Source organism: Symphalangus syndactylus, chromosome 14 (assembly GCF_028878055.3).
Source record: "Symphalangus syndactylus isolate Jambi chromosome 14, NHGRI_mSymSyn1-v2.1_pri, whole genome shotgun sequence".
In the NCBI taxonomy this organism is placed as follows: domain Eukaryota; kingdom Metazoa; phylum Chordata; class Mammalia; order Primates; family Hylobatidae; genus Symphalangus; species Symphalangus syndactylus.
In genome coordinates, this window is record NC_072436.2 from 49895175 (window position 1) to 49919945 (window position 24771).

The 24771-nt window shown below is 43.0% G+C and overlaps 1 protein-coding gene across 3 annotated transcripts in view; it reads right to left on the minus strand.

Annotated features, from left to right (window-relative positions):
• Positions 1-2414: 2414 nt before the first annotated feature.
• IL1R2 (interleukin 1 receptor type 2) overlaps positions 2415-24771 on the minus strand; it is a 36545-nt gene continuing 14188 nt past the window's right edge. For all 3 annotated transcript variants that reach the window (XM_055242639.2, XM_055242640.2, XM_055242638.2), the window contains exons 2-9: positions 22264-22391; positions 21073-21337; positions 14941-15121; positions 10973-11147; positions 8539-8601; positions 6167-6302; positions 4586-4728; positions 2415-2612 (exon numbers count right to left, since the gene is read on the minus strand). In XM_055242639.2, coding sequence (XP_055098614.1) covers positions 2446-2612; positions 4586-4728; positions 6167-6302; positions 8539-8601; positions 10973-11147; positions 14941-15121; positions 21073-21337; positions 22264-22330 — 1197 coding nt within the window. In that variant the 5' untranslated portion in view covers positions 22331-22391 and the 3' untranslated portion in view covers positions 2415-2445. The remainder of the gene's footprint in view (positions 2613-4585; positions 4729-6166; positions 6303-8538; positions 8602-10972; positions 11148-14940; positions 15122-21072; positions 21338-22263; positions 22392-24771) is intronic.

The window sequence follows — 24771 nt, forward strand, 5'->3', positions numbered from 1 at the left end:
TCAGCACGTAGTCTAAGTACAACAATTTTTATTTCTGTCTATTCCTCCTAAGTTTTTGACCATTAAACAGTTACTATAGTTGAAATAGAAAAATAGGAAAAATGGAAATATAAGATATAGCTAAATAGCTAAGTTAATTAATGTGATTATCCCCATTTTTCAGATAAGAAAATTGATGTACTGTGAGATTAGAGGATTTGCCCAAGATCGCAGAGGCACCAAGTGGCAGTGCTTGAACTTGAACTCACAAAGTCTGCCTTCAAAGTCCAAGTTTTTAAGTTTTCTCCTTGTCTAGATGCAAACAAGTGTCAATATTGTAACCATAAAAATTGTACAAAACAATGTATAATGTTTCCTTAACACTGTAAACATTTAAGTCTCACAATTTTGATAATTTGGTCATTATGATATTGATCATTATAATTGACAATTGCTGCATAATTTTTCATCATTGGGGTAATAAGTTTTATTAAATTATTTTATATCTCTAATGATTTTATTTTATTAAATTATTTCCTAAGCTAAATTCCTAGGAGTAGTATAATCGGGCATCTCTCAAACCTCGTTGTGATGTGCTGGGGAAAACAGTGTTGATTTGTGGTAACTGCCAATTTCTGTGGTGTAAAGACTCCACAATGGCCGCCAATTTTGAGCTACCAACATGACATCACTGAACAGAGCCAAGAAGAGATGCACATCCTGGGCTCTTGCAAGAAGATGCAAGCTGGTCCAGCACCCAACTGACTTGGCTGATGTTGCCTCTCTTCTTCCCAGCACCAAATTACAAATTGAATTACAAGTGTGAGAGTGTTTCATAAAAACTTTTAAACACTTGATAGTGTGTGAGTGCACTGGTATCTCAAATTTGCTCTAATTTACATCCCCTGGTTCTTACTGAAAGTGTCATATTTCCATGAGTTCCTTTATGTGTGTCTCTTCTGCAATCCCCTACTCACGTTTTTTCATCTGGTAGGGTGATGATGCTACTATAAACTGAATGTTTGTGTCCTCCCAAAATTCATATGTTGAAACCCTAACTTCCAATATAATGGTATTAGGAGTTGTGGCCCTTGGGAGGTGATTAAGTCAGGAGGGCTGCCATCTATCAGCCAGGAAGTGGGCCCTCACCAGACACCATATCTGCTCACACCTTGATCTTGGACTTCTCAACCTCCAAAACTGTGAGAAATAAATTTCTGTTGTTTACAAGCCACCCTAGTTATAGTATTTTGTTGTAGCAGCCCAAACAGACTAAGACACATGCCTTTTCTATGACTTTGAATAACTGTATATATGATAGTTATTCATTCCTTGAACTTGTCTGACACAATTTCGTCTAAACCTTGCTTTTGTTATTTTGTTGTGCAGAAATTATAATGTAATTAAGCCTACTCACCTTTACACTTGCAAGTCTTTTGGTAATGAACAAGAGAGAGTTCATTCCATCTTCATTTATTCTACAAGTATTCATTAAATGCCTGCTTTGAGGTACTGTAAATACAGCTGGGACCAAAATAATCTCTCTGCCCTCATGGGTCTTCCATTTGGGTGGGAAACACAAATTGAAAATCAACAAGCAAATCTATACTGGAAGGTCTGGTGGTGATAACAGCTACAATGGTACAAAGCAGGGTGAGGGGACAGAGAGGAAGGAAGGTCCTCTCTGGGGACCTTCCCTCTGGGAAGGTCACATTTGAACAGAGACCTGAAAGGTGGAGTCACCAGCCGTGCTGATTTTCCTGTCATTGGAGCTTTTTTTTTTTAATTGAACTCATTTATCTATCTGGATTTTATTTTTGTTATATGATATGAAAGAGGCTCTGGGTATGTTTTTTTCAATTTGTCTACAATTATCTTAATGCCCTTCCTTCTATTTTCAGACATGTTGTTATGAAGTTGGGTCTAATTCTCAGTTCACTAATACATTCCAATGTGTGTATTTTTAATTGCTATTTTTTGGATATCCCTTTCCAAAAAAGTTCACCAATTCTTGCTGATTCTTCAGCTTTAGCACTGAATTATCCTTTTCAGGCTCGAAATGAACAACCAGCTTCCTGAAAGGCAAACTATGTCTTAACCATCACTGTATGTACAACATCTCCCATAGAGTCTAGCCAAAATAGACTCACAATATGTTTTTGTTGAACGAATGTCAAATGTTTTCCACTCTCATGCAGGCCTAAGAGAACTTCATTCTGTTAAATAGGTCACAAGTAGCAGACAGCTACTCACACCCACTCACAGGCACATCTACTGTTGTCACTGATTTTTAGGGAAAAAAAAAAACAGAATGTAAGACTTTAGTCCTTTACTACAAAGCCACTATAAATGTGGCACCTTTGGTAGACAACTGAGGCGAAGAACAGAGTCCCTCAAAAAGACACAGCCACTTCCATAAGAGAAGACGTATGGAGTTTGTGTTTGAATTATTTCGTTCCGTTTATTTTACTTGGGATAGGATTGAAAGTCTTGATGACGAGGCCACAGCACAGTCAGACCATCTGCTTTTCCAGTTCTGTGTTTGCACCGTCTGTGCATCCATATTCCCCCCAAAACCAAGAAGGCCAGTGAAAGTGGGGCCAGCACAATGCCCCAGGAGAACGTGGAAGAGGCTGTGGGAAGAAGAGAGTCACATCAGGAGCTGAATAGTCTCTCACTGTACAAGAGGACAGGGCAATGCAGGTGCACAGGACAAGAAAGAAATTGGAGTTTGTTTTTCTTGATAAACGTGCATTGATTTTCAGAAAGCACATCCCTCACACCAACATGGAGGATATTTGAGAGTGATGTCTGTGGCATTAGAGAAACAAGCGTGATAGGACAAATCTGTTAGAAACGTCATAGGGTAAGTGGGCAAGTGCTGAGGGTTTAACTTTGTTCCGACAGTGGGACACTGTGCGTTTAAGATGCTGTTTATGTCTCAGTTGGCCAACTGTGACAGAGCCAGGAACAATCTGCCCTTTTCCAATGAGCATGGGTGTCATGAGGATCAAAGGAAGTAGTAAAGGAAAATAAATTTTGAATAATGGAGCGGCAGGAGCCAACACGATTGCTTGGGTCCAGCTATTTTATGTTCTGCTCCTTGGCGTCTCTGTGTTACGGAAATACAGGAAGAGACTCTGAATAAAAAGTTAAAAAGCAAATGTGAGAACAGAGTGTTATCAGACACATTGTTGATGAGACTAGAATCATGCATTTTTAAGCTATCATTTACCACAGTCTGTTTAGTCATCCAGGAATCGACATGACCTCAGCCTCTTGCTCCAGAGGATTCTCACATCTTAAAACTCCACAAAGATTAGAAATAAGTTCAGCTGTAATTTTCTGGGCAGCTGTTTGAATATACCTCTCAGTCCTAGTGAAAGACTTACAGCCTGTGTTCCTTGGATCAGTCACAGCCAGCCACATGTAGGGACAAGGCTCATGTTACGGAAAATTTTAAAGGTTCCCAGCATCAGGGCGAGACAAACCACAGGTTCCTTGGGCTCACTAATCTGACCCCGAGAGGGAACGTTCTGATTTTTGTGGGTAAATGTGCACAACCACCATCTCTCTCTCAGCCTGCTCATCTGGAAATGATCTGAAACACCACCCTTCACATGTGTGCCCTCATTCTCAAACTTCACTGTGAAAGGAGCTTGTTGAGTCACAGGCTGCAGCCTCTCCCTAGGAGAATTTGACAGGGTGGATCGGGAGTAAGTCCAGAGATCTGTGTTTGTAACCAGTGGCTCAAGTGAGTGTGAGGCTGGTGGTGAACAGCGCACAGTTAGAGGAACATTGGGTGCCACTCCCTGTCCTGAGGCTGGAAAACATCATTGGCTTTCCAGTTTACACTGTGTCTGTGGCTGCCTCCCCAGCAAAACATGGAAACCTGGAGCGATTTGTATTTATGTTATTGCTGTTAAGATTGTCCACGAGGCATCACTGAGATTTCAGCTGGGAATCACTTTGGCTTGCCTGCCATTAGCTACGGGCTGTCAACAGAGACTACATTAAAGGCAGCTCTCCCTCCTGCTCAACAACTAAACACTGATATGAAATCAACTTAATCAAAAACGATAATGTGGGTTTTCCTCCTCTTCTTTTTAAATGTCCTTAAATGAACGCTGGGTTGATTTGGCTGTAGCCTTGTACCTATTTCCAGTCATATAATGACTTTGACCCTAAAGCTGCCCTGAACCCTGGGTAGCTCCCAATCCCCAGCTCTTGGAGGATGAAGTTTCTCATCTTCAGGATAAAGAACAATCCACCCTCCTCTAGAGGCCATGTGAAGACAGGTGATCAGGACCCAAGGCAGAGCCACATGCAGACGGAGTATTTCGAAGTTTACTGTAGAACCATTTCATCCGTTTTCCAAAAATCGGCTTGCCATTTAAATTTTTCATTTGAGTATAATCTCCCAAAGTCCAGCCTCCACCCTACCAAAAATCTTTAAAAATGGGAGGTTTCTTTACAGCTCTCCACTAGCAGGCAATGCAAAGGAATTTCTATGGAATCATTTGGAGAACAAGTAGCTTTGTCTAGTATCCATGGAACATTCAACATGTTATATTCTCCTGTAGTGCTCCCCAAAATACATACATACCTTCCTTGACTATGGTGCGTAGCGTCTGAAAACTCAGGGTATTACGGACAACACATTTAAAATCCATGTGCAAATCCTCTCTTGTGACAGGATCAAAAATCAATGGCACTTCAATGTAGTTCTCATTATTTTCTGAGTATTCCCTGAGTTAATAAACATTCACTTAATTACGATTCTATCAAATGCAAGCTTGTCTTTCACAGTGTAGACATCTAAACACTCTCCATTAGAAGTACCCATTGCACTTTTATTGTTTTCAAGTTTCACAAAGTTAGGAGCTCTTGCCACCATACTTGTTATTCATTTGGGACAGTTTCTAAGCCTGTTCCTGAAGGCTGAGTGTCACTGAAGTTGGCGGTCACTGGCATCAAACAGTTGTTACACTACAGGGTTAGATAATGGGGAAGTTCATCTTTTAAGTCCGTTAATGAACAACAACAACAAAAAAAAAAAAACAGTCGTGGGAACAGAAACGTCTAGTTTGAGGAAACTTGAGTCCCTCACCATTAAATCACTTGTATATTGAAGGGCAGGGAGTTTCCAGGACTCCAGCCCTCAGTGGTGCCATCTCTTCTCACCTCTACTGCTGACTCTCACTCTGGAAACCTGCAGACAGCCCAGGGAATGGCTCTGGCCAGGATAGCTACCATTTATAGTGTTAGAGGAATTTATAGACACCTCACTACTATCTGTTAGTATGAATAAAAACATGGATGAGTGGATCCACTAGGAATATTTTTGTTTTATTTGTAGGGGGAGTATAGGTTCCTTTAAGTAAATGGATCATATGAGTAAGCTGAGATGGGCATTTAGTTGTGGCCAGGTCTTTTGCAATGAGAACTTGCAAGCACATGATTATGCTAACCACACATAGTTTTTATCCACTAAATTACATCCAGAAAGATCTTTTGTGATAAGTCTTTCAAAAAACACAACCATTTGGCAAGCAAAAGCTCAGGCTAATTCAAAGTATCAAAACTGTAATTTTAAAAATACATTACAATTTGCAATGTTGAATGGTCTCCCTCATAGGCAACAAGTTCCCATTTACAAAAGGTCTGATTGTTCGAGTCTCAGAATAAGAAAACATTTTCTAGAGATGACCACTTATGAGAACTGAATTCTTTCTTTTTTGTATTATTAACCTTCCTTAGAGAGTGTGGCAGTCCACAACTCCCTGAGAAACAGAAGAGGTACTGCAGATACTGTTGCGAGGTCTCAGGGTCTTTTTAAGGGTTTATGAAAATGTTTGATAGGTTGCAGAGTGGAAAATGGAAAGGTATGAACTCCAAAATATTTTTCAACTTCAAAAATAAAAGGATCAATGTTTAATTAAACCGCTACAAAATGCATCATCAATACCAACATGTCAACTGCAACTCAACTTTTAAGTATTTACAGAGAAAGTTTGATTCTCAAGATAAGTTTTAGCAAAATACAATTCTTTAAATTCTAAACATCCAACAGTTTGGAATCAAAAAAGGTTACTTTTAATGTGATATGTGGGTCATAGTGATAACTGTTTCCAAAAGGAAGAGCAAAACCCACAGGGTTCTCAACAGAAGACCCTGGCCCACTTACTGGCGTGGCCCCTCGGTCACGCGGCCTCCCCGGTAGGCACTCTCTATGTGGGTGTCATTGGCCGTCCACCACAGCATGGTGGTTAAGGGTGTGCCGGTTCCCAGAAACACCTTACATGGGATTGTCAGTCTTGACCCTGTGGACAGCAAGGCACATCACGTCAACTGCAGAACCAGCACCTCCCACCCATCAGCGAACCTGAGCCCTGAGTCCCTCCTCGGCTTCTCAAACACCCCTCACCAGCCAATTCTTTCCTTAGTAGAAAATTTAGTTTTCTCAAATGATTCTGTTCACATAGAGCTTTACTATTTACAAAGCACCTCTGGTTCCTACAACTGGTCTTCATGGCAGGTGAAAACCAAGAGGCACCTGAAGTTAAATGGCTTCACCAGGGCCCCTGCGCTCCCAGGGGGCATGCTAACTTCAAGCCTACTTCCTCCGCCCCTCACTTCAGTTACCTCAGAAAATCCAGATCAATGTGTGGATTCTTTCTCTTTGCCTGAGGCTGGTCTTGGCTCTGATGTTTATCCTGGGAACTCTCCATTCCCAGGTGACTCTGACTGGGGATCAAATTCTTTAAAAACTCTCGCTCTGTCGCCCAGGCTGGAGTGCAGTGGCGCGATCTCGGCTCACTGCAAGCTCCGCCTCCCGGGTTCACACCATTTTCCTGCCTCAGCCTCCCGAGTAGCTGGGACACGGGCACCCACCACCACACCCAGCTGATTTTTTGTATTTTTAGTAGAGACGGGGTTTCACCGTTTTAGCCAGGATGGTCTCAATCTCCTGACCTCGTGATCCGCCCGCCTCGGCCTCCCAAAGTGCTGGGATTATAGGTGTGAGCCCCCGTGCCCGGCCAAAAACTCTGTATTTTCTATAGATGGTGCCCTCTGCAGTTGTGCAGTGTGATGGACTGGGTCCCCCTGTCTCAATCATAGGAAATTATTTTTCTTTTTCATTCACCAAAGAAGAGTAGAAGGAAAAGCAAAAGAAATCCTTCTCACTTGTTTTTTCCTCGTGGGTGATATGGCTTCCTGTGGTGTGTCTTTTAGTGCACCTGGCCCCACCATGGTTAAGAATGTCAGCCCTTCTCCATCCTATGCCACTCCTATGACCTTAGAGATCTTCCTCAGCCATAACAACCTACTAATCAGTGTCACGTGGCCCCACTACCCATTCCGGTGCATCCAAAGCAACTGATTGGGAACTGGGCCTGGGAACTTGGCTGGGAAGCCCCAGGGAGCCAGAACACTGGGGCTCCAGTAGGTGTCACCCATGTGCCCATTGCCCCAGATTTCCAGGTGGTTGTTCCTAGAGCTGCAGCCACGGGGACTGCACTGTGGCAGTGGCAACCCAAGTGCCAGCCAGCAGTCCCAGCAACTGCACAAAAGCCCTCCTCCTCTATGGCCTCCAATTCAAATTTAAAATTTAAACCAACACTAAACAAAAGGAAAAAGCAAATAAATTGCTTTTTAAAAGACTGTGCAGCCAGTGTTTCCTAAATGAGTAACAGACCTACAAAAACACTACCCAGAAACAAACACATAAAAGGGTGCAGCCTTTATAGGCACACAGACCTGAATCTGAACTCCAGCCTGACTCTGAGCATGGCCTTTTGGCCTCCACTGAGCCACCGTGATGCCCTGGGTGGCTTTTTCCTTTTGGAAAATTGAGGGAATATAACCTACAGGATCTATGTTGAGATTGAATGGGATCCCACTGGACATAGTAGATGCTCAATAAACATCAATTCCACCCCACCACTAGCATCAGTAGGTTGTTAGTACAGTACACTTACGTACCCTCACTGGCCACTAGTGTGGACCTGTGCTGGCTAGGATGGACAGCACCACATGGGGTGAAAAGCAGAAAGCCCCACTGGTCATTTTCATAACACCATTCGACCAGCTTACCAGCTCTTCTGGCAACAAGAAACTGACCACAGCTGAGCCCACTTTACAAATGGAGTCTTAGAGAGAGGCAGAGAGCCAGCCAAGTTTTGGTGATGTGAATTATTTTAAATACACTGAGGGTGCTGGCTGTGCCTGGGGTTCATGCTGTTCATCTTCTCATGCAGTTGATAACTGCTGCCAGAACGTTCAGATTTTCACATTCAGATTTTTACAGGTGGCTTTGCATGAAGCAAAGTATACCTGTTTTCAGATTATGCCATTTCTAACTAAACTGGCCAAAGGGAAATATTCCCTCACATTTGTTATTCCAGCCTCACACACTGGAGTTCTAAGGTCTCCACCCAGGCACACCGCACCCAAGGGGCAGGTATGGTCAGCAGACATGAGGGTTCCAAGCTCCCTGCATTGGGATACTGGGCACCCCCACAGGTGCGTGGAATGCATGGTCCTTGCGGGCCTTACCCAGAGAAGCTGATATGGTCTTGAGGGGGGAAATGATCACAGGAATGGTCTCCTCTTTTTTTTCTGAGAAAGATGTAAGGAAAAGAGATTCGGTTAGGAAAGCTTTCATTTGACGCTGTGGTTCAAGTCATTGTTTGGCTAATCAACTAAGTTATCCTTTCCAGTATCTCCAGTCATTATGAGAGTCAGCCTTTGTCTGGCAAAGGAAACAGGCTCTCTACAAAATCGAGCATCCTTGGCCAATGACTTTCCCAGCAGAGAGATTACTGGAAGAGGCCACAGCTAAACACACATTCCGCTGACAGGAGGCCTTCAGTCCTTGCTCTGTGATAAACAATTAACCATTTCCCTCCCAGACTTCCTGAACACAATCTTAAGAGTCATATTTACAAGGTCCACGAGATAGATTTTCCCCGAAACTCGATCTGACCTAAAATATCTTCTCCACCTCTCCAAAGTGCCTGCCACAAAATACTCAAGATTCAGTTCTTCTAGAAAAGGCACAGGGCTCAAGAACCACCTGTTTGGAAGGCTAGTGTGTAACCTGGCCTCGGCCACAGAGGTCTTGTTAATTGAAGAGATAAACTCTTTGGAGAGGCAGAAGTGGATCTCCAAGGGATTAGAGCCAACGTAAAGAAAGGAGGTGGCCGGGCGCGGTGGCTCACACCTGTAATCCCAGCACTTTGGGAGGCCAAGGCAGGTGGATCACAAGATCAGGAGTTCGAGACCAGCCTGACCAACACGGTGAACCCCTGTCTCTACTAAAAATACAAAAATTAGCTGGGCTTGGTGGCGTGAGCCTGTAATCCCAGCTACTCAGGAGACTGAGGCAGGATAATCGCTTGAACCCGGGAGGTAGAGGTCGCAGTGAGCCGAGATCGCGCCATTGCACTCCACCCTGGGCGACAGAGTGAGACTCCGCCTCAAAAAAAAAAAAAAGAAAAAGAAAAGAAAAGAAAAGAAAGAAAGAAACGAGGCCCCTGAAATGAGCAAAAAGGACACCTGGGGGGTGAGGGCTGTGAGTTGTCTCCACGACGGGCCTCATCATCCTCACTTCCACAAAACAGCATTTTGAAATCCTGACATGAGTACACATTAGACAGCATGGCAGGACAGCCTGAGGGGCAGACGGCTTTTGGACCACAGCCAGACGCCTTTTCCTCCCCTCAATGTCACGCGCTGCCCTATGGAGCTGGGGCATCCAGGGAGAGAAAGAAGCCTCCAGGATCTCAGTGCTTCTTAGACTTGAGGGTCCCAAGCATCACCCGGGGGTTTGTGAGACACAGATGGCAGCCCCCAGACTCTAGTTGCAATCAGTAGGTCTCCACGGGACCCGAGATTTGCATGTCTGTTGAGTACCCAGGTGATGAGGCGCTGCTGGCCCAGGACCACCCCTTGAGAGCCACTGAGATCCTGGGAGGATCACAACACAGACAGGCATGTAGGGCGGCTGCCCCCTAGTGTTCATGCGCAGTATCGCAGAGACAGGACCGTGCCGGTCCACGGAAAAGCTCAGGAGGCCTGAGTCAGTGGCCTGTCCAGAAACAAGGAGCTGATATGAACGAATCCTCACAGGACTGTAAAACAAACACAGTCAGGACGCTTCAGTCCGTGGAAAAATTCGGTGCAACTGAATCTCTGGATTCTTTGTGAGAAAAATATCTTTTCCCCTCATAGACCAATTATTTAAACTTAGTGTGTCTCTGGAGCTCTCTGAAATCCCCTCAAAACACCCCAGTTGTGTTCGTTATTCAGTATAAACAACAAAGAATTGTGGCCCATTCTCCAAGGCAAAGTCCAGGATTTACACATGGTTACACCTGTCTCCATGTCCGGCACACAGTTGGTACAGAGTAAATGTTGAACAAATGTGAAACAATAGCCAATACTGCTCAAAACACCATTTTCAAACGAAACTCATTTTAATCAATGGCAGCTCTGACTATTTGAAATATCGCTATTAAGGGCAGCTAGATCCACCTTAGGGAAGACAAATAAAAAGCGATTTCCACTGGATATGCAAGGCTAGCCCTCTGGTTAGAATACCCAATAAAATTGAAGTATCCTAAAATTAAAGTTACAGCATGTGGTGACCTCTAGCCCTATAGGTGCAAAGCTTCACAGGACACTTTCCAAGGGTACCTTCTACGGAAGCCACTGTTTGACTCTCTTAAGTGGTGTGTTTTAGCCTTCATCTTGCAACCCTATAACCTGCCCAATTCATTCACCTTTTCTCAGAACAACACCCTGACTTATACCTTTCAAAGTATCACACACGTCTTAATAACCTGATGCTTCAGGAGAGCTGATGGATCTGTTTTCCGTTATCTTTCATTCCAAAGACCTGCAAGGAATTCTACATGCACCCTCATTTGTTCTCTGCATGCTTGTTATTGAACCAGGATAGATAGGTGCCTCAATGGCGAGTACTTACTCTTGATGCGTAGCTCAATACTCCTAGTGATGTTGTATTGCTGGCCTTCATGGGCAAATGTCAGGACACAGCGGTAATAGCCCGCATCTTCCAGGGCCACATCATGTACGAGTAAGTGAGTGGTCCCCCTCACACTTAGAAATTTCTCATTGTCTTTATCCAAAAGAAGAGAATCCTTAAGGGAAAATGTTTTTTTAAGTTGACATTATACCAATATACATCTCAAAGGCTATGAACTGCATCATTATCAGCCAAAGTGGGATTTGCAATGCAAGAATTGTCCTGGTATTTACTTTGCCAATTTTGTACTTTGGGCATACTTTTGACTGTATTATTAGGGGAGGGAATTTGTTAACACAGAAACAAATAAAATTGCTAGATTTGGTTAACTACAATAGTTACAGCATATTTGTCCAAGGGGAGATAAAAGAGACTAACTCTTCTTTGACAAAGTAAGCCATCTAAAATACAAATATGTTTATGTCCTGACTGCTACCTTCAGGCCTTAGGAAGTATCTGGGAAGAGCACTATAAATAGTCATGATGAGCTGGACAACAATGCTCAGAAGAGATGAAGTTGCAGTAGTTACTTTAAAAAGCATTTCAATTTTGTGAGTCAGTAACAGAAAAATTTCTGTTATAAGAAAAACTAAATAGGGGAAACGAGTCCACACTTTTTATATGGACACAAGGTTCTCTGGGGTCTCTGTAGAACAGAATCCTCAAGATCAAGGCCTCCAGGAAATAGAAAGAGCTGAATGGGATTTCTAAAAACACCCTAATGAGCACACAATGTTCTCAGGGACATCGCTTTCAAAATCTTGATTATTCAGCGTTTGCAACAGTCAAATATAACCTTGAGTCACTTCAGAATCTTACTCTGAATGAGAACACAGATAAAATTGAAATTGTCACATGGCTCATGAAGTACCACTTTAGAACATATTTAATTGAAAGGAGATATTTCATTGTTCTAAGTATGAGTAGTCAAATACGAAAAATGCCAAATAGGGCCCAGCACCACAGTCATTCCAGTGGTGTATGGGAATTGGCCTCCTGGGTTTGAGTTTTGACTTCACCATCTACTGGCTGAGTGATCTTGGGAACATCCTTATGGGTCCTTATCTGTAAAAAAGGGTGATATTTACAGTTCCTACTTCATCGGGTTGCATGTAAGGGAGTTTGGAACAGGCTTGGATATAGTACATGCTCAGTAAGAGGTAGCATTATTATGAAGGGAATAAATATTACTAAGCATCACCATGACATCTTTGTCCATGCACATTTATTGAGCACCTTTTATATGTCAAGCACTGCACCAGGTGCTTCATACACATCATTCCATTTAATCTTTGAAACAATCCCAGGTGGTGAAAGTTATTAATTGCCACTTTACAGAGGAAACAGTTTCGAGAGGTGGAGTCACTCGGCCAAGGCTGCACAACAGATCAGAAAAGGAACAGAGTTTCAAACCCAGACCCATTGACGCCAGAGCCTGTGCTCTCTCCTCTCCAAGTAAAACCTTTCATTTGTCCTCTTTATGCTTTTCCCAAACCAAAAGAGAATGCATTCAAGGCCAGCCTGGCCAACATGGTGAGACCCCATCTCTATTAAAAAGAGAGGCCGGGCGTGGTGGCTCACGCTTGTAATCCCAGCACTTTGGGAGGCCTAGGCGGGCAGATCACGAGGTCAGGAGATCGAGACCACGGTGAAACTCCGTCTCTACTAAAAAAAAATACAAAAAATTAGCCGGGCGTGGTGGCGGGCTCCTGTAGTCCCAGCTACTCGGAGAGGCTGAGGCAGGAGAATGGCGTGAACCCGGGAGGCGGAGCTTGCAGTGAGCCGAGATTGCACCACTGCATTCCAGCCTGGGCAACAGAGTGAGACTCCGTCTCAAAAAAAAAAAAAAAGAGCGAGAGAGAATGCATTCTAGAGCTCAGCCAGCTTATTCATAGGAGCTGGCTACTTTACTTTCAGAAAATCATTTCAAAGTTTTTAACATTAAATCAATATCCTATATAGAGATACTGTAGGTACAAACCAGCCAACTACTTAACCTATTGTCAATTAAAGGGTTAATTCTCATTAATGATTAAGCCAATAACTGTACTTGTCAGTATCAATCTAGGGTCTCTATCAGGAGTTGACCAACGTTTTCAGGAAAGGGCCAAATAGGAAGTATTTTGGACCTTGGAGTCTGCAGGGTCTCCATCACAACTAGGCCATGCAAAAGCGGCTAGAGACAGTACAACAAGAGGATGTGGCTGTGTCCAGTGAAACTTAATTTACTGACCCTGAAATTTTAATTTTATGTGATTTCACGTCATAAAATACCCTTCTTTTACTTTTTTTCAAACATTTAAAAAAGTGACAACTATCATTGGCTTGTGAGCCATTCAAATCCAGGAAACAACCTGATTCCAGGGCCCAACCATGGTTTTCCAACCCCCGGTCTACATAAGCAATATCTGACGGCAATATCTGATGTTCTCACTAGGAGTAATGAGCACATCAAGTAACATCTCTTCAACCAGACAAGGGAACAAATTGTGTTCATATTTACTCCCTTAACCCAAAAGTTTGTTATCATGTGTTTTGTTTTGTTTTGTTTTCTTGAGATGGAGTCTTGCTGTGTTTCCCAGGCTGGAGTGCAATGGCTAGATCTTGGCTCACTGCAACCTCCACCTCCAGGGCTCAAGTGATTCTCCTGCTTCAGCCTCCCAAGTCACCAGGATTACCAGCACCCACCACCACACCTGGCTAATTTTTGTATTTTTAGTAGAGATGGGGTTTTGACATGTTGGCCAGGCTGGTCTCAAACTCCTGACCTCAGGTGTTCTACCTGCCTCAGCCTGCCAGAGTGCTGGGATTATAGGTGTGAGCCACCGCGCCCAGCTGTCATGTGCTTTTTAAAAAAACTCCTTTAATATGTCTATAAAATTGTTATGTAAGCTTTTTTCTACATTTTTATAGACAAATTACAGTAAAAAGTTATTTCCTTCAGCTGTTATGTACTCTGTCTTCACAAATCACTATTTCAAGTACATTTACTCAACCCACATAAGGACTAATAGAACATATTAATTATGGCCATTTTAAATTCTTTAAAATACAGTCATCCCTCAGTTTCTTTGGGGGATTGGTTTCAGGAAACATTCCCCACAGGTGCCAAAACACAGATGCTTAAGTGGTTTATATAAAATGGTGTCATCTTTGCATATAACCTACGGACATCCTCCCATATACTTTAAGTCATCTCTAGATTACTTGTAGATTACTAATACAATGTAAATGCCCTGTGTAAATACAGTCATGTGTCACTTAACAATGGGGATAATTCTGAGAAACAGTTTAAGTGATTTCTTTGTTGTGTGAATGTCATAGAGAGTACGCACACAGGCCTAGATGGTAGAGCCTCCTACACACCTAAGTGACATGATACAGCCTGCTGCTCCTAGGCGACAAACCTGTACAGCATGTTACTGTTTTGAATACTGTAAGCAATTGGAGCACAGTGGTCAGTTTTTGTATATATAAACATATCTAAACATAGAAAAGGTAATGTTTTGCACGATGATGTTGAGATAGCTCTGACGCCATTAGGCAATAGAAATTTTTCAGCTCCATTATAATCTTGCAAGACTACCATTGTACATGCAGCCCATTGTTGACTGAAACATTGTCATGCAGCACGCAACAGTAGTTGATGCACTGTGTTGGTTTCTTATTTGTATTATTTGTGTTGTACTGTTATTTTATTTGTTTATTTGTTTATATTTTCAGTCCCAGGTTGGTTGAATCCCAGGATGTGGAACTCACAGATATGAACGGCAAACTGTGTGTGTGTTTGTGTGTGTGTGTGTGTGTGTGTGCACTGTCTTCAGAAAATCGATACTTTATGTCTTTCCTATATGGCTAGTAAAAAAAGCAAACACATTTTAGTAAAATGGCATTTTTTAAAGCTGTACCTTGTACCATTGAATCTTCACGTCAGTTTTGTCACGGGTGAATTCACTCAGGTCAGGGCATACTAATACCCCAGAAGTTGACAAGGTTAAAATTTGCGGGTATGAGATGAACGGCAGGGAAGCATCTGTATTCTCAAAAACTCTGAGCTCAATGGACATTTTGTCACAGTGAGAAGCATTTCTGATTTAAAAGGAAAAAAAAGATAAATGGCAAGGCAAAATAACAGTAAAGCTAAATGAAATTAAGCATCATTTCCCCAACTCTGTTAAAATCTGCGTCTGCATTTGCTGGATTAGTACAGATGGTTTCCCGACATAAGATGGTTCAACTTACGATTTTTTGACTTTACAATGCTGCAAACACAATAAGCATTCAATAGAAACCCTACTTCAGTATAGTATTCAATAAATCACACGAGATATTCAACACATTATTACAAAATAGGTTTTGTATTAGATGACTTTGCCCAGCTGTAGGCTAATGTAAGCGTTCTCAGCCCATTCAAGGAAGACTAGGCTAAGTTGTGATGTTCAGTAAGTTAAGGGTTAAGTGGTAAGTTAAGTGACAACGCTATTTCCAACTTACAATGGGTTTATTGGTATTTACCCCATTGTAAGTGGAGTAACATCTATATTGCAATACTTCTGTCCCCGATCTTTTCGAACCCTTGGGGGGCAAAAAGTGTCATAACATAATTGTACAGAAAAAGCATGTTCTGTGTTTTTCACAAAGGACTGTCTACAAGCCCGATTCTAATGCCACCAAGGTTCATTAAAAAATCCCCAAGTCCTCTTCAAAAGCGCTTACGCCTTCCAGGTTCTGGAGCTCCTTGAGCCCAGCCCCCGCACACTCCAACTTCATGATCCAGGAAACCATATCCACATGGAGAGATTGTTTCCCAAGAGCCACTGTTTCCGTAAAAAGGAATATTCCCTTTGCTCCTTTGGGGAATGATTTATCAACTGAAGTCTAATTTTAGAAAACTGCCGGAAACTTAGTGTAAGACCCATAAAAGATTTTTGTATGCATGGGGAAATTAACTTGGTAAGTTTGCTTTATTATTATTATTTCTATTATTATTATTATTATTTTACTAGCCTAATCATTATTTCAATGCCATAATTCTATCAAGACCTTAGAGCTGGAAAAAAAGGAGCGGAAAACCTTGCTGGAAACTTGTGGGAAATGGACGGAGGACAGAAAACAGTAATTAAAACTACTCTTTTAAGTAGAAAAATATAAAAATATAATTATCTCAGCTAAATTTCTGGCTACCTAAGACACATGAGACTTTGACATAGACAATGAGGATGAGTTTTACATATAGGGGTAAAAATTACTTGCACAGCAAAATCTAAACCATCCATATCCAAACAAGTAACAAAATGTAAAAAAAAAAAAAAAGTGAAAGAAATGTGATAAAAGCTTACCACTTGAAAGTAAAACGAATTAGTTTAAATATATGAGGCCAATATCTGTATTATATTTAGCTTAGAAAGGGAAAATAGATGAACAAATATTGTATTTTATGCATAAAGAAATACAGAATGTTAACTCTCACTTTGAAAAATGCATAATGTCACTACATGTTGAATAAAGGCAACTGAGGACAAATCTAAAGACCTGGGCCTACTTGAATAACAGTCACACAGCAGGTAGCCAGCAGGGAGTAGATGTAGGCCAGGCCCTGTGCTGTGTACTTTGCACACGTTATTTCATTTATAGTCCAGCCCCCATGAAGTAGGAATTACTATTATATCATTTTTATATGAAAAAAGGAAGGTGTACAGAAATTAAGTGGGCTGTACAGCTACAAAGACGTCAAACTAAAATGGGAAGCCCAGCAAGGCTCTGGGAAAACCCATAAGTCTATCTTCAGTACCCATACGTACTATCTTCAGAAACCAAGCTTAGTAGACATACTGAAAGTTACAAGGCTGTTCACATTATTGATCTGGTAATTCCCCTTGAGCAAGAAACTTCATGAAAATAACTCAAAAGAAAGAGAAGGGTGAGGGGCAATTTGATCACCACTTGCACTCCCCATGTAGTGTGGCACTCCCATGGCAAAGGCATGATAGTCGTTAGTAGTGCCGCTCACCAAATAGGCCCAGTTCTCCCCATTCTGAGCACATGGTGTATCACATGTCCTCGTCCCCACTGTGGGGACTCTTCCTAGCTCATGAGTTGTATGTGTGGCCCTTCTACGTGAAAGTTGTAACAGCCATGAGAGACCCTCCAAAGCAGGCTTCTTTCTGCTCTAGCAACCAACAAATAACATTTGAAATAGTGACTGTGACTGCTCCTTCAGCCTAAGTCCCTAACTGTCTGCAAACCCACAATGGACCTGTTGCATGTGTAAGAAATAAGCCCTTGTTATTTTAAGCCACTGAGATTTGGGAGCTGTTTGTTACAGCGGCATAACCTTGCCTGCCTACTCTTTCTCTTTTTTTTTTCTTTTTCTTTTTCTTTTCCTTTCTTTCTTTCCTTCTTTCTTTCTTTTTTTTTTTTTTTTTTTTTTTTTTGCAGTGATAGAAAGTAAGGCATTTATTTGCAGAGCACCAAGCAAGGAGGCCCAGGCATCTACTGCTCAAATCTTGGCCTCTCTGATGGCTTGCATCCTTGCCTGCTCTGACTCACCATGTGGGTTCTAGATCACAAGGTCTTAAACAATCTCACAAGGTCTTAAACAATCCTGTCAAGGGCAGTCTCCTGCCTCATGACTATCAATGCTAAAGAGTATTATGGCAACCGCTGGTGATTCTCACTCAGTTAGAACCCCAATCTTACAGTTGACAAAGAGTATTAAAGGTCAGCCAGGTAAACCTTCCCATCACGCAAAGAAAGTTTGACACACACTGGGATTTCCACTGCCCCCTCAATCTCAGCTCTTTTTTATCCTACAAAAAATGATCATAAAAACAAACTTTAGGACAAACAGGACTCAGCTCACATCTCCCTGATTTTTGCACAGTCTCACTTTCAGTAGTCATGCAGATTGCCTTTTGGGAAGGAGAGGGAATTTTTATGTATATATTGACCACCTACCACATGGCACACCCCACGCTAGTTCCTTCACATGCTGTGATCTCACATAACCCTCTCAACAAACGTCTTCACAGGAGAGAAAACTAACACCCATAAAAGTCAAGTGATAAGCCCAAGGTCCCACCAGATAGGAAATGAGAGAGCTAAGATTCCCATCTGTCTTTCTGACTTCAGGTTTCATGTTTTCTTACTACACTATGTTTTCCTAGTAGTAATCCTTAGAGAAAATTAGAATTTTTACCATGGAAAAGAAGGAAGAAATATGCATTTATAGCTATTGTAAAACCAGACATCCACATTTTCCTAGCACAAGAATAGGAGATGGTTTGCCTGCTTCTTAGGCAAGGTTCATTGACAGGATTAAACCTGTCCCTAAACTGCTTATAGTTGGGGCTAGGCATATGGATGGTAGTGTCAAGCTGGGTTTGATTTGAAAAGATTCTCAGTTTCACACATGCATGCACATGCACACACACACACACACACACACACAGAGGGCACCCTCTACCTCATATCTCCTCCCACCCCCCACATCGCCTGCCACACACACACCCAGCCTAGGACTGGGACTGATGTGGTCTGAAAGTTTTCCATTCACCACTAATTCCATTGTGCTAAGAATGTCACTTCTTTGGTTCTTTTTCTAAATGTACATATTCCTGGGTACAGTTCTTCTTAAGTCAAATGAGTTTATGAAATCTGGAGACTCTGAAGCCAGTTGGTGGAAGGAGCAAGCAGAGCCTTTGGAGGAACAGAAGAAGCAGCTGAAGAGAGAGGCCAAAACACTAGTTCCCAATCAAGCCGAGGGTTGTCTTAGTTCAGAAGAACTAAGCCAAGAAACTTTTTAAGATCACCAACACTAGGCCTAACTTCATCCATCAAGAAGCTGTAGGACATGTCAAGACCATTCAACGGGGAAAGGACAGTCTTTTCAGCAAGTACTGGAGAAACTGGATATCCACATGCAAAAGAATGAAGCAGGACCCTTACCTAACACCATATACAAAAATTAACTCAAAATGGATCAAAAAGCAAAAGAGCTAACTCTATAAAATTCTTAGGAGAAAACAAAGGGGAAAATCTTCATGACATTGGATTGGGCAATGACTTCTTAGCACTAAAAGCACAGGCAATAAAAGAAAAAAATAGATAAAGTGGACTTGATCAAAATTAAAACCTTTTGTGTAACAAATGACACTATGAACAGAGTGAATATGCAACTTAGAGAACAGGAGAAAATATTTCTAATTATATGTCTGATAAGGTAAGGGGTTAATAACCAGGAAATGTAGAGAACTCCTACAACTCAACAACAACAGCAAAATCCAGTTTTTAAAATGGGCAAAGGACTTTGAGTCCATAAAAGAGATATGTCTGTATCTCCAGAGAAGATGCACAGATGGTTAATAAGCACATAAAAAGATGCTCAGCATCACTAATCATTAGGAAGATGGAAATCAAAGCCACAATGAGAGACCCCTTCACAACCATTAGGATGATTATTTTCAAAAATAATAGAAAATAACATGTGTTGGTGAGTATGTAGAGAAATTGAGTTTTAGCACTGTTGGTGGGAATGAAAAATGGTACAGCCACTATGGAAAACAGTATGATAGTTCCTCAAAATTAAATATAGAATTAACAGATGATCCAGTAGTTCCTCTTTGGGGTCTATACCCAGAAGAACTGAAAGCAGAGATTCGAACAGAAATCTTCACATCCATGTTCATATTGGATTCACAATAGCTGAAAGGAGGAAGCAAGCCAAGTGTCCCTGGATGGATAAATAGATAAACAAAATGTGGTACATACATAAAACAGAATCATAATATTCCACCTCATAAAGGAAGGAAACTCTGACTCATGCTACAACATGAACAAACCTTGAAAACATTATGCTAAGTGAAATAATTCAGTCACAGAAAGACTGATTCCACTTAAACGATTTAAATGAGGTACCTAGAGTAGTCAAAATTGTACAGTCGGAAAGTACAATGGTGGTTGCCTAGGGCTGGAGGGATGAAGAGAGGGGAGTTATTGTTTAATGGGTCCAGAGTTTCAGTTTGTGAGGATGAAAAAGTCCTAGAGATGGATAGTGGTGATGGTCCCACTGAAAAATGTTTAAGATGATAAATTTTTTGTTATGTGTATTTTTCTACAGTTAAAGGGGAAGAAAGCAACAGGACAAAGAGGGAGGAGGACTGGACCCAGGGTCAGGAGACTCGGGCTCCAGAGTCAGCTCTACCACGCACCACCTGGGGAACTTCCCAAGCCAGCTTGGTGCCCTCATCCTTACAACGAGCAGTTGGACTAATTTTTTTTTTTTTTTTTTTGAGACAGAGTCTCTCTCAGTCGCGCAGGCTGGAGTGCAGTGGTGGGATCTTGGCTCACTGCAAGCTCCACCTCCTGGGTTCATTTCATTCTCCTGCCTCAACCTCCCAAGTAGCTGGGACTACAGGCGCCCGCCCCCATGCCCAGCTAATTTTTTTGTATTTTTTTAGTAGAGATGGGGTTTCACTGTGTTAACCAGGATGGTCGCGATCTCCTGACCTCATGATCTGCCCTCCTCGGCCTCCCAAAGTGTTGGACTACTTTAATCCTAAGGTCTCACCCAGCTCTAAAATCCTATTCAGAGTAAAATCCTATTCTATGTCTATTTCTTGGTTCCTTACCATGTGGCTTCAACAGTGGACAACATAGACCAAGTCCCTGCCCTCGCAGAGTTTACATTCTAATGGGTAGACAAACATTAAATACGGTAACGCACACAAATGTGTCAGATGGGAAAATCCTATCCCAAGAAAACTACAGCACGGTAAGGAGAGAGTGACAGAGGGTGGTGTCAGCTAAAATGGCTAGGGACATTTTCTCCAAAGAGGTGGCATTTGAGCAAAGACTAAATGCAGACAGAATGAGGCCGTAGGGTTGGGGGGCTGTGTCAGGAACAGCAAGCTGGATGCAATGTGGATTCACTGGATTTGTATTTTGTACACTGGATTCTGAGATCCAGATCATGACTGAAGACCCTCACAAGCCTCCATCCTGCCAGGATCCCCTCCCCAGCCCCGCACAGGGAGGCTTACCTAGTAATGCAGACGTAGGTGCCAGAGTCCTCCTGCAAGGCTGGCAGAAGCCACAGAGCACCGTCCTGGGCCCACATCCGTGTCTCTTCTTCTCCCGGGACCGTCCTAACAGAGTCATTTTTATGCCATGTCAGGTTGATGCGGGGGCTGACAGAGGCCCACAACCAGTAGGGCACCTGGGGGCACCTCAGGGCCACAGGCTCCCCTTCCAGCCTGAACTCCCGCTTGTAATGCCTCCCGCGAAACCGGCAGCTTCCGGCAGCCCCTGAAGGACAGAGAGCCCATGGTCAGGCTTTGGGTCCAAAACTTGCTCAGATCATAAAACCTCCCTGCACCTGGGACCAATCCTGATTCTGGCAGGAAAACCTGAAGCACATTCCAGGAAGATGTCATTTGTCCCTAACAAAATGACCTACTCCCTGGGGTACTATTAAACTCCCTCTTTACCCCGTTATTATACTTAACATTTCCAAATAACAAGTTCAGTGCTACTATCCATTCCAACTTATGTTTTATGAAGAAAGTTAAATCAGGTTTCTATGGTGACAAAAAATTAAAGATTAATAACTATGGCCATAGTTTTCACTTGCTGACTTCTCATCATTAAAAGTAGATATGAGCTGAGTTTAGATGGTAAAAGTTTAGTTCTGGCGTGTCGTATGGTTAAACTCCAAAGGCAACTTTGTTAAGGGCAACCACGTCACTTCTTCAGTTTGCTCTTTGACAAGCACATTCGCACCATTCTTTCTGCCCCTTTTCTTTTCATTTTTCTTTTTTTTTATTTCTCCTTTTTTATTTTTTTGAGACAGGGTCTCACTCTGTTGCCCTGCTGGAGTGGAGTGATGCAATCTCCACTCACTGCAGCCCCAACCTCCCTGGGCTCAAGCACTCCTCTCACCTCAGCCTCCCAAGTAGCTGGGACTACAGGCACGCACCACCACACCCAACTAACTTTTTTTTCTTTTTTTTGTAGAGACGTGGGTCTCTCTATGTTGCCCAGGCTAGTCTCAAACTCCTGGGCTCAAGCAATCCACCCGCCTAGGGCTCTCAAGTACTAACATTACAGCCGGGAGCCACTGAGCTAAGCTCCGCCCACACTTTGCTTTCTGACAACAAAACTTCACTAGATAACAGCTTTCCCCAGCGAAGCTACAGGCAAGCCTTTTTGCACCTGAAGGGTTTACTTCTTACCTGTGTGAGACGCAGGCTGAAGGGCGAAGGCAGAAACTCCCATTACCAACACGTACAAGCGGAACATTGCTCCTGACAACTTCCAGAGGACACGGGAAGTGGAGGACTGAGGCCTAGTACCACGTGGCCTAGGGGAGGAAACAGAGGTGTCACCAGGAACCAAGAACACTGCAGAGAGAATCCCTTGAAGACTGGGTAGGGGCAGGGTCTGGAGGCTTCACCGGATAATGGGAACCTTTTTGCCTACTCTGTTTAAGAAGAAAACTCAAAATTTTTAGATTTGTTTCTCTGCAGCTATATTCACTGAACATATCTAAAGTCGAATCCCTGTAGCACCTAGAGGCGTGGTTGGCAGAGGGGGTCCACCCCCTAAGCTGCTGTCTCTGCAGAGACCTGCCTTAGCCATTCCTGCCCCTTGGCCAGAGATGCTGCTTCCTCAGCTAAGGCCACTGCCAGTGCCCTTTCTGCTCAGACTTCACTTTCTTGGTGAGGTCTCCCTCACCTCCCTGTCTAAAACTGCACCACCTTTAATCCCAATACTCCATGTTTTCCTTCCCTTCCCTGTCATTCTCTGTGGCATTCATCATCAGCCTGGTCTTCCCTCTCCAGAATTCAGGCTCCACTGCTGGAAGGACTGTGAAAGGAAAATAAAGACTTGGGACCCCCAATTCACTCTGCCAAAAGGAAAAAGGTAAGCTGAAGGCTGAGTCCTACAAGAAGCTGCCTTTCCTTCTGTTCCTAAGCAGAGAGCTTACAGGTAAAAGATTTTAAAAATTCTCCACAGGTAGCCACTCTATGTTTACCTTATCATATGTGAAGAGCAGATTTACTGAGTGTAAGAGGAATACAATTGACTGTTCCCTACCTGTTTCTTTTCCCTTGCAACCTGTGGATTCAGTAATGATCGCACCCTCCCTCTCTCCCCTCCAGCCTGCTTTTCAGTAGGGGAAAAACTACGTATTGAAGCCCTCAAAATCATCTTTGGAGAAAGGCATAGACCACAGACTGTTTTTTCTGTGATTCCTATTTTTTCTTCTGGGCATTGTCCTTAATCTTGGCAAAATAAGCTTCTAAATTATTAAGACTGTCAGATACTTTTTGGTTGACAGAGCCCTGCTTTATCTTATTCACAGATTTATCCCTAACTTCCATTTTTTGAATGAATGAATGAATGAATGAATGAATGAGTGAGTTAATGGATCACTCAAAGCCCAAGAGTCCTCATATATCACTTGTCAGAGAATTTTCCCTATATCCCCTATGGATTAACTCCTGTTTTACATACAACTCTGACACGCGCCGAGGGATTCGGTGTCCTGCTAACACTCTGGTCTACAGCATCCCAGGGAGAAAAGCAACAAGAAATCCAAAACAGAAATAACTTGTACAAGTTTTTGAAGTAGTCCTCCCCCAATCCCCCCAAAGACTGGAGTGTCAGATGCCCTCCTCGTCTCCCTGATGACCTTCTCACACTATCACAAGTGTTCCCTGTGTCTGCTAACCACAGCCACAACGATGCTGCTTAACAAACCAACGACCCCAGAACTGAATGGTGTGAAACAACGGTCGTTCACTCTTGCTCACAAGTCTGTGGGCAAGATGGAAGTTGGTTAACCTAAACTAGGCTGCGTTAGGCCTGGCTCGGAGCGGCAGATGAGGTCCAAGTCTGCTCCATGGGTGTCTCATCCTCCTTGGACCAGTAAGCCTCCTGGGAGATGATCCTCTTTGGGGATGGCGAAAATGGAAACAATGCAGCCAAAAGCACACACCAGGCCACACTGGGAACTCGCTCACTCCTGTCTGTTCCCATTCCATCCTCCACAGCAAGTCAATGCCCTACCCGGCCATCGGCGGGGCGGGAAGTGGGAGCAGTCGTGCCAGCTGCCATGCCTGACTCTTCTGGCTCCGCAAGGATGGTGACAACCTTGAGGCAGAGCCCTGGTCTTGCTCACAGCCCTCATGGCCCACACAACAGAACATACCGGGGAATCTTTATGACCGAAAGTCTGCCCACGGCAGGAGTTGTGAATGAATCCAGGGGAAAAATTCCCAGCCACATTTTCCTTGAGTTGTTCCCTGCTCCTCGCACAGATATCTCTAGGAATAACTTGCAGTAAACCCAGGGTGGCATTGAGGAACCGACCCTCGCACTCCAGAAACCCTCCCTCTCCAGAAACCCTCCCTCTCCAGAAACCCTCCCTCGTGAGTGGGGAACCCTGAGTCCAAGGACTCAGAGTTACAGTCTGAGCTCCCCCTTCTGGTGACCTGAGATATTCCGCTTAGCTATGTATCTGGCCTGGAGCTTTCTCCCTTAAACTCTGTTTCTACACAATACTATTCTTCAGGAGTTTCTGAAGCACAAATAGTTCCTGTGACTTTACTCCTAACCATACTGTCAGGTTTGCCAGATGAAGGTCACATAAACATCCAACAAGCTGCTGTGTCCTCCTTGGACACGCATTTGCTTATCACATCCCCAACTATACTGGTCCATCCAGACTCACTAGT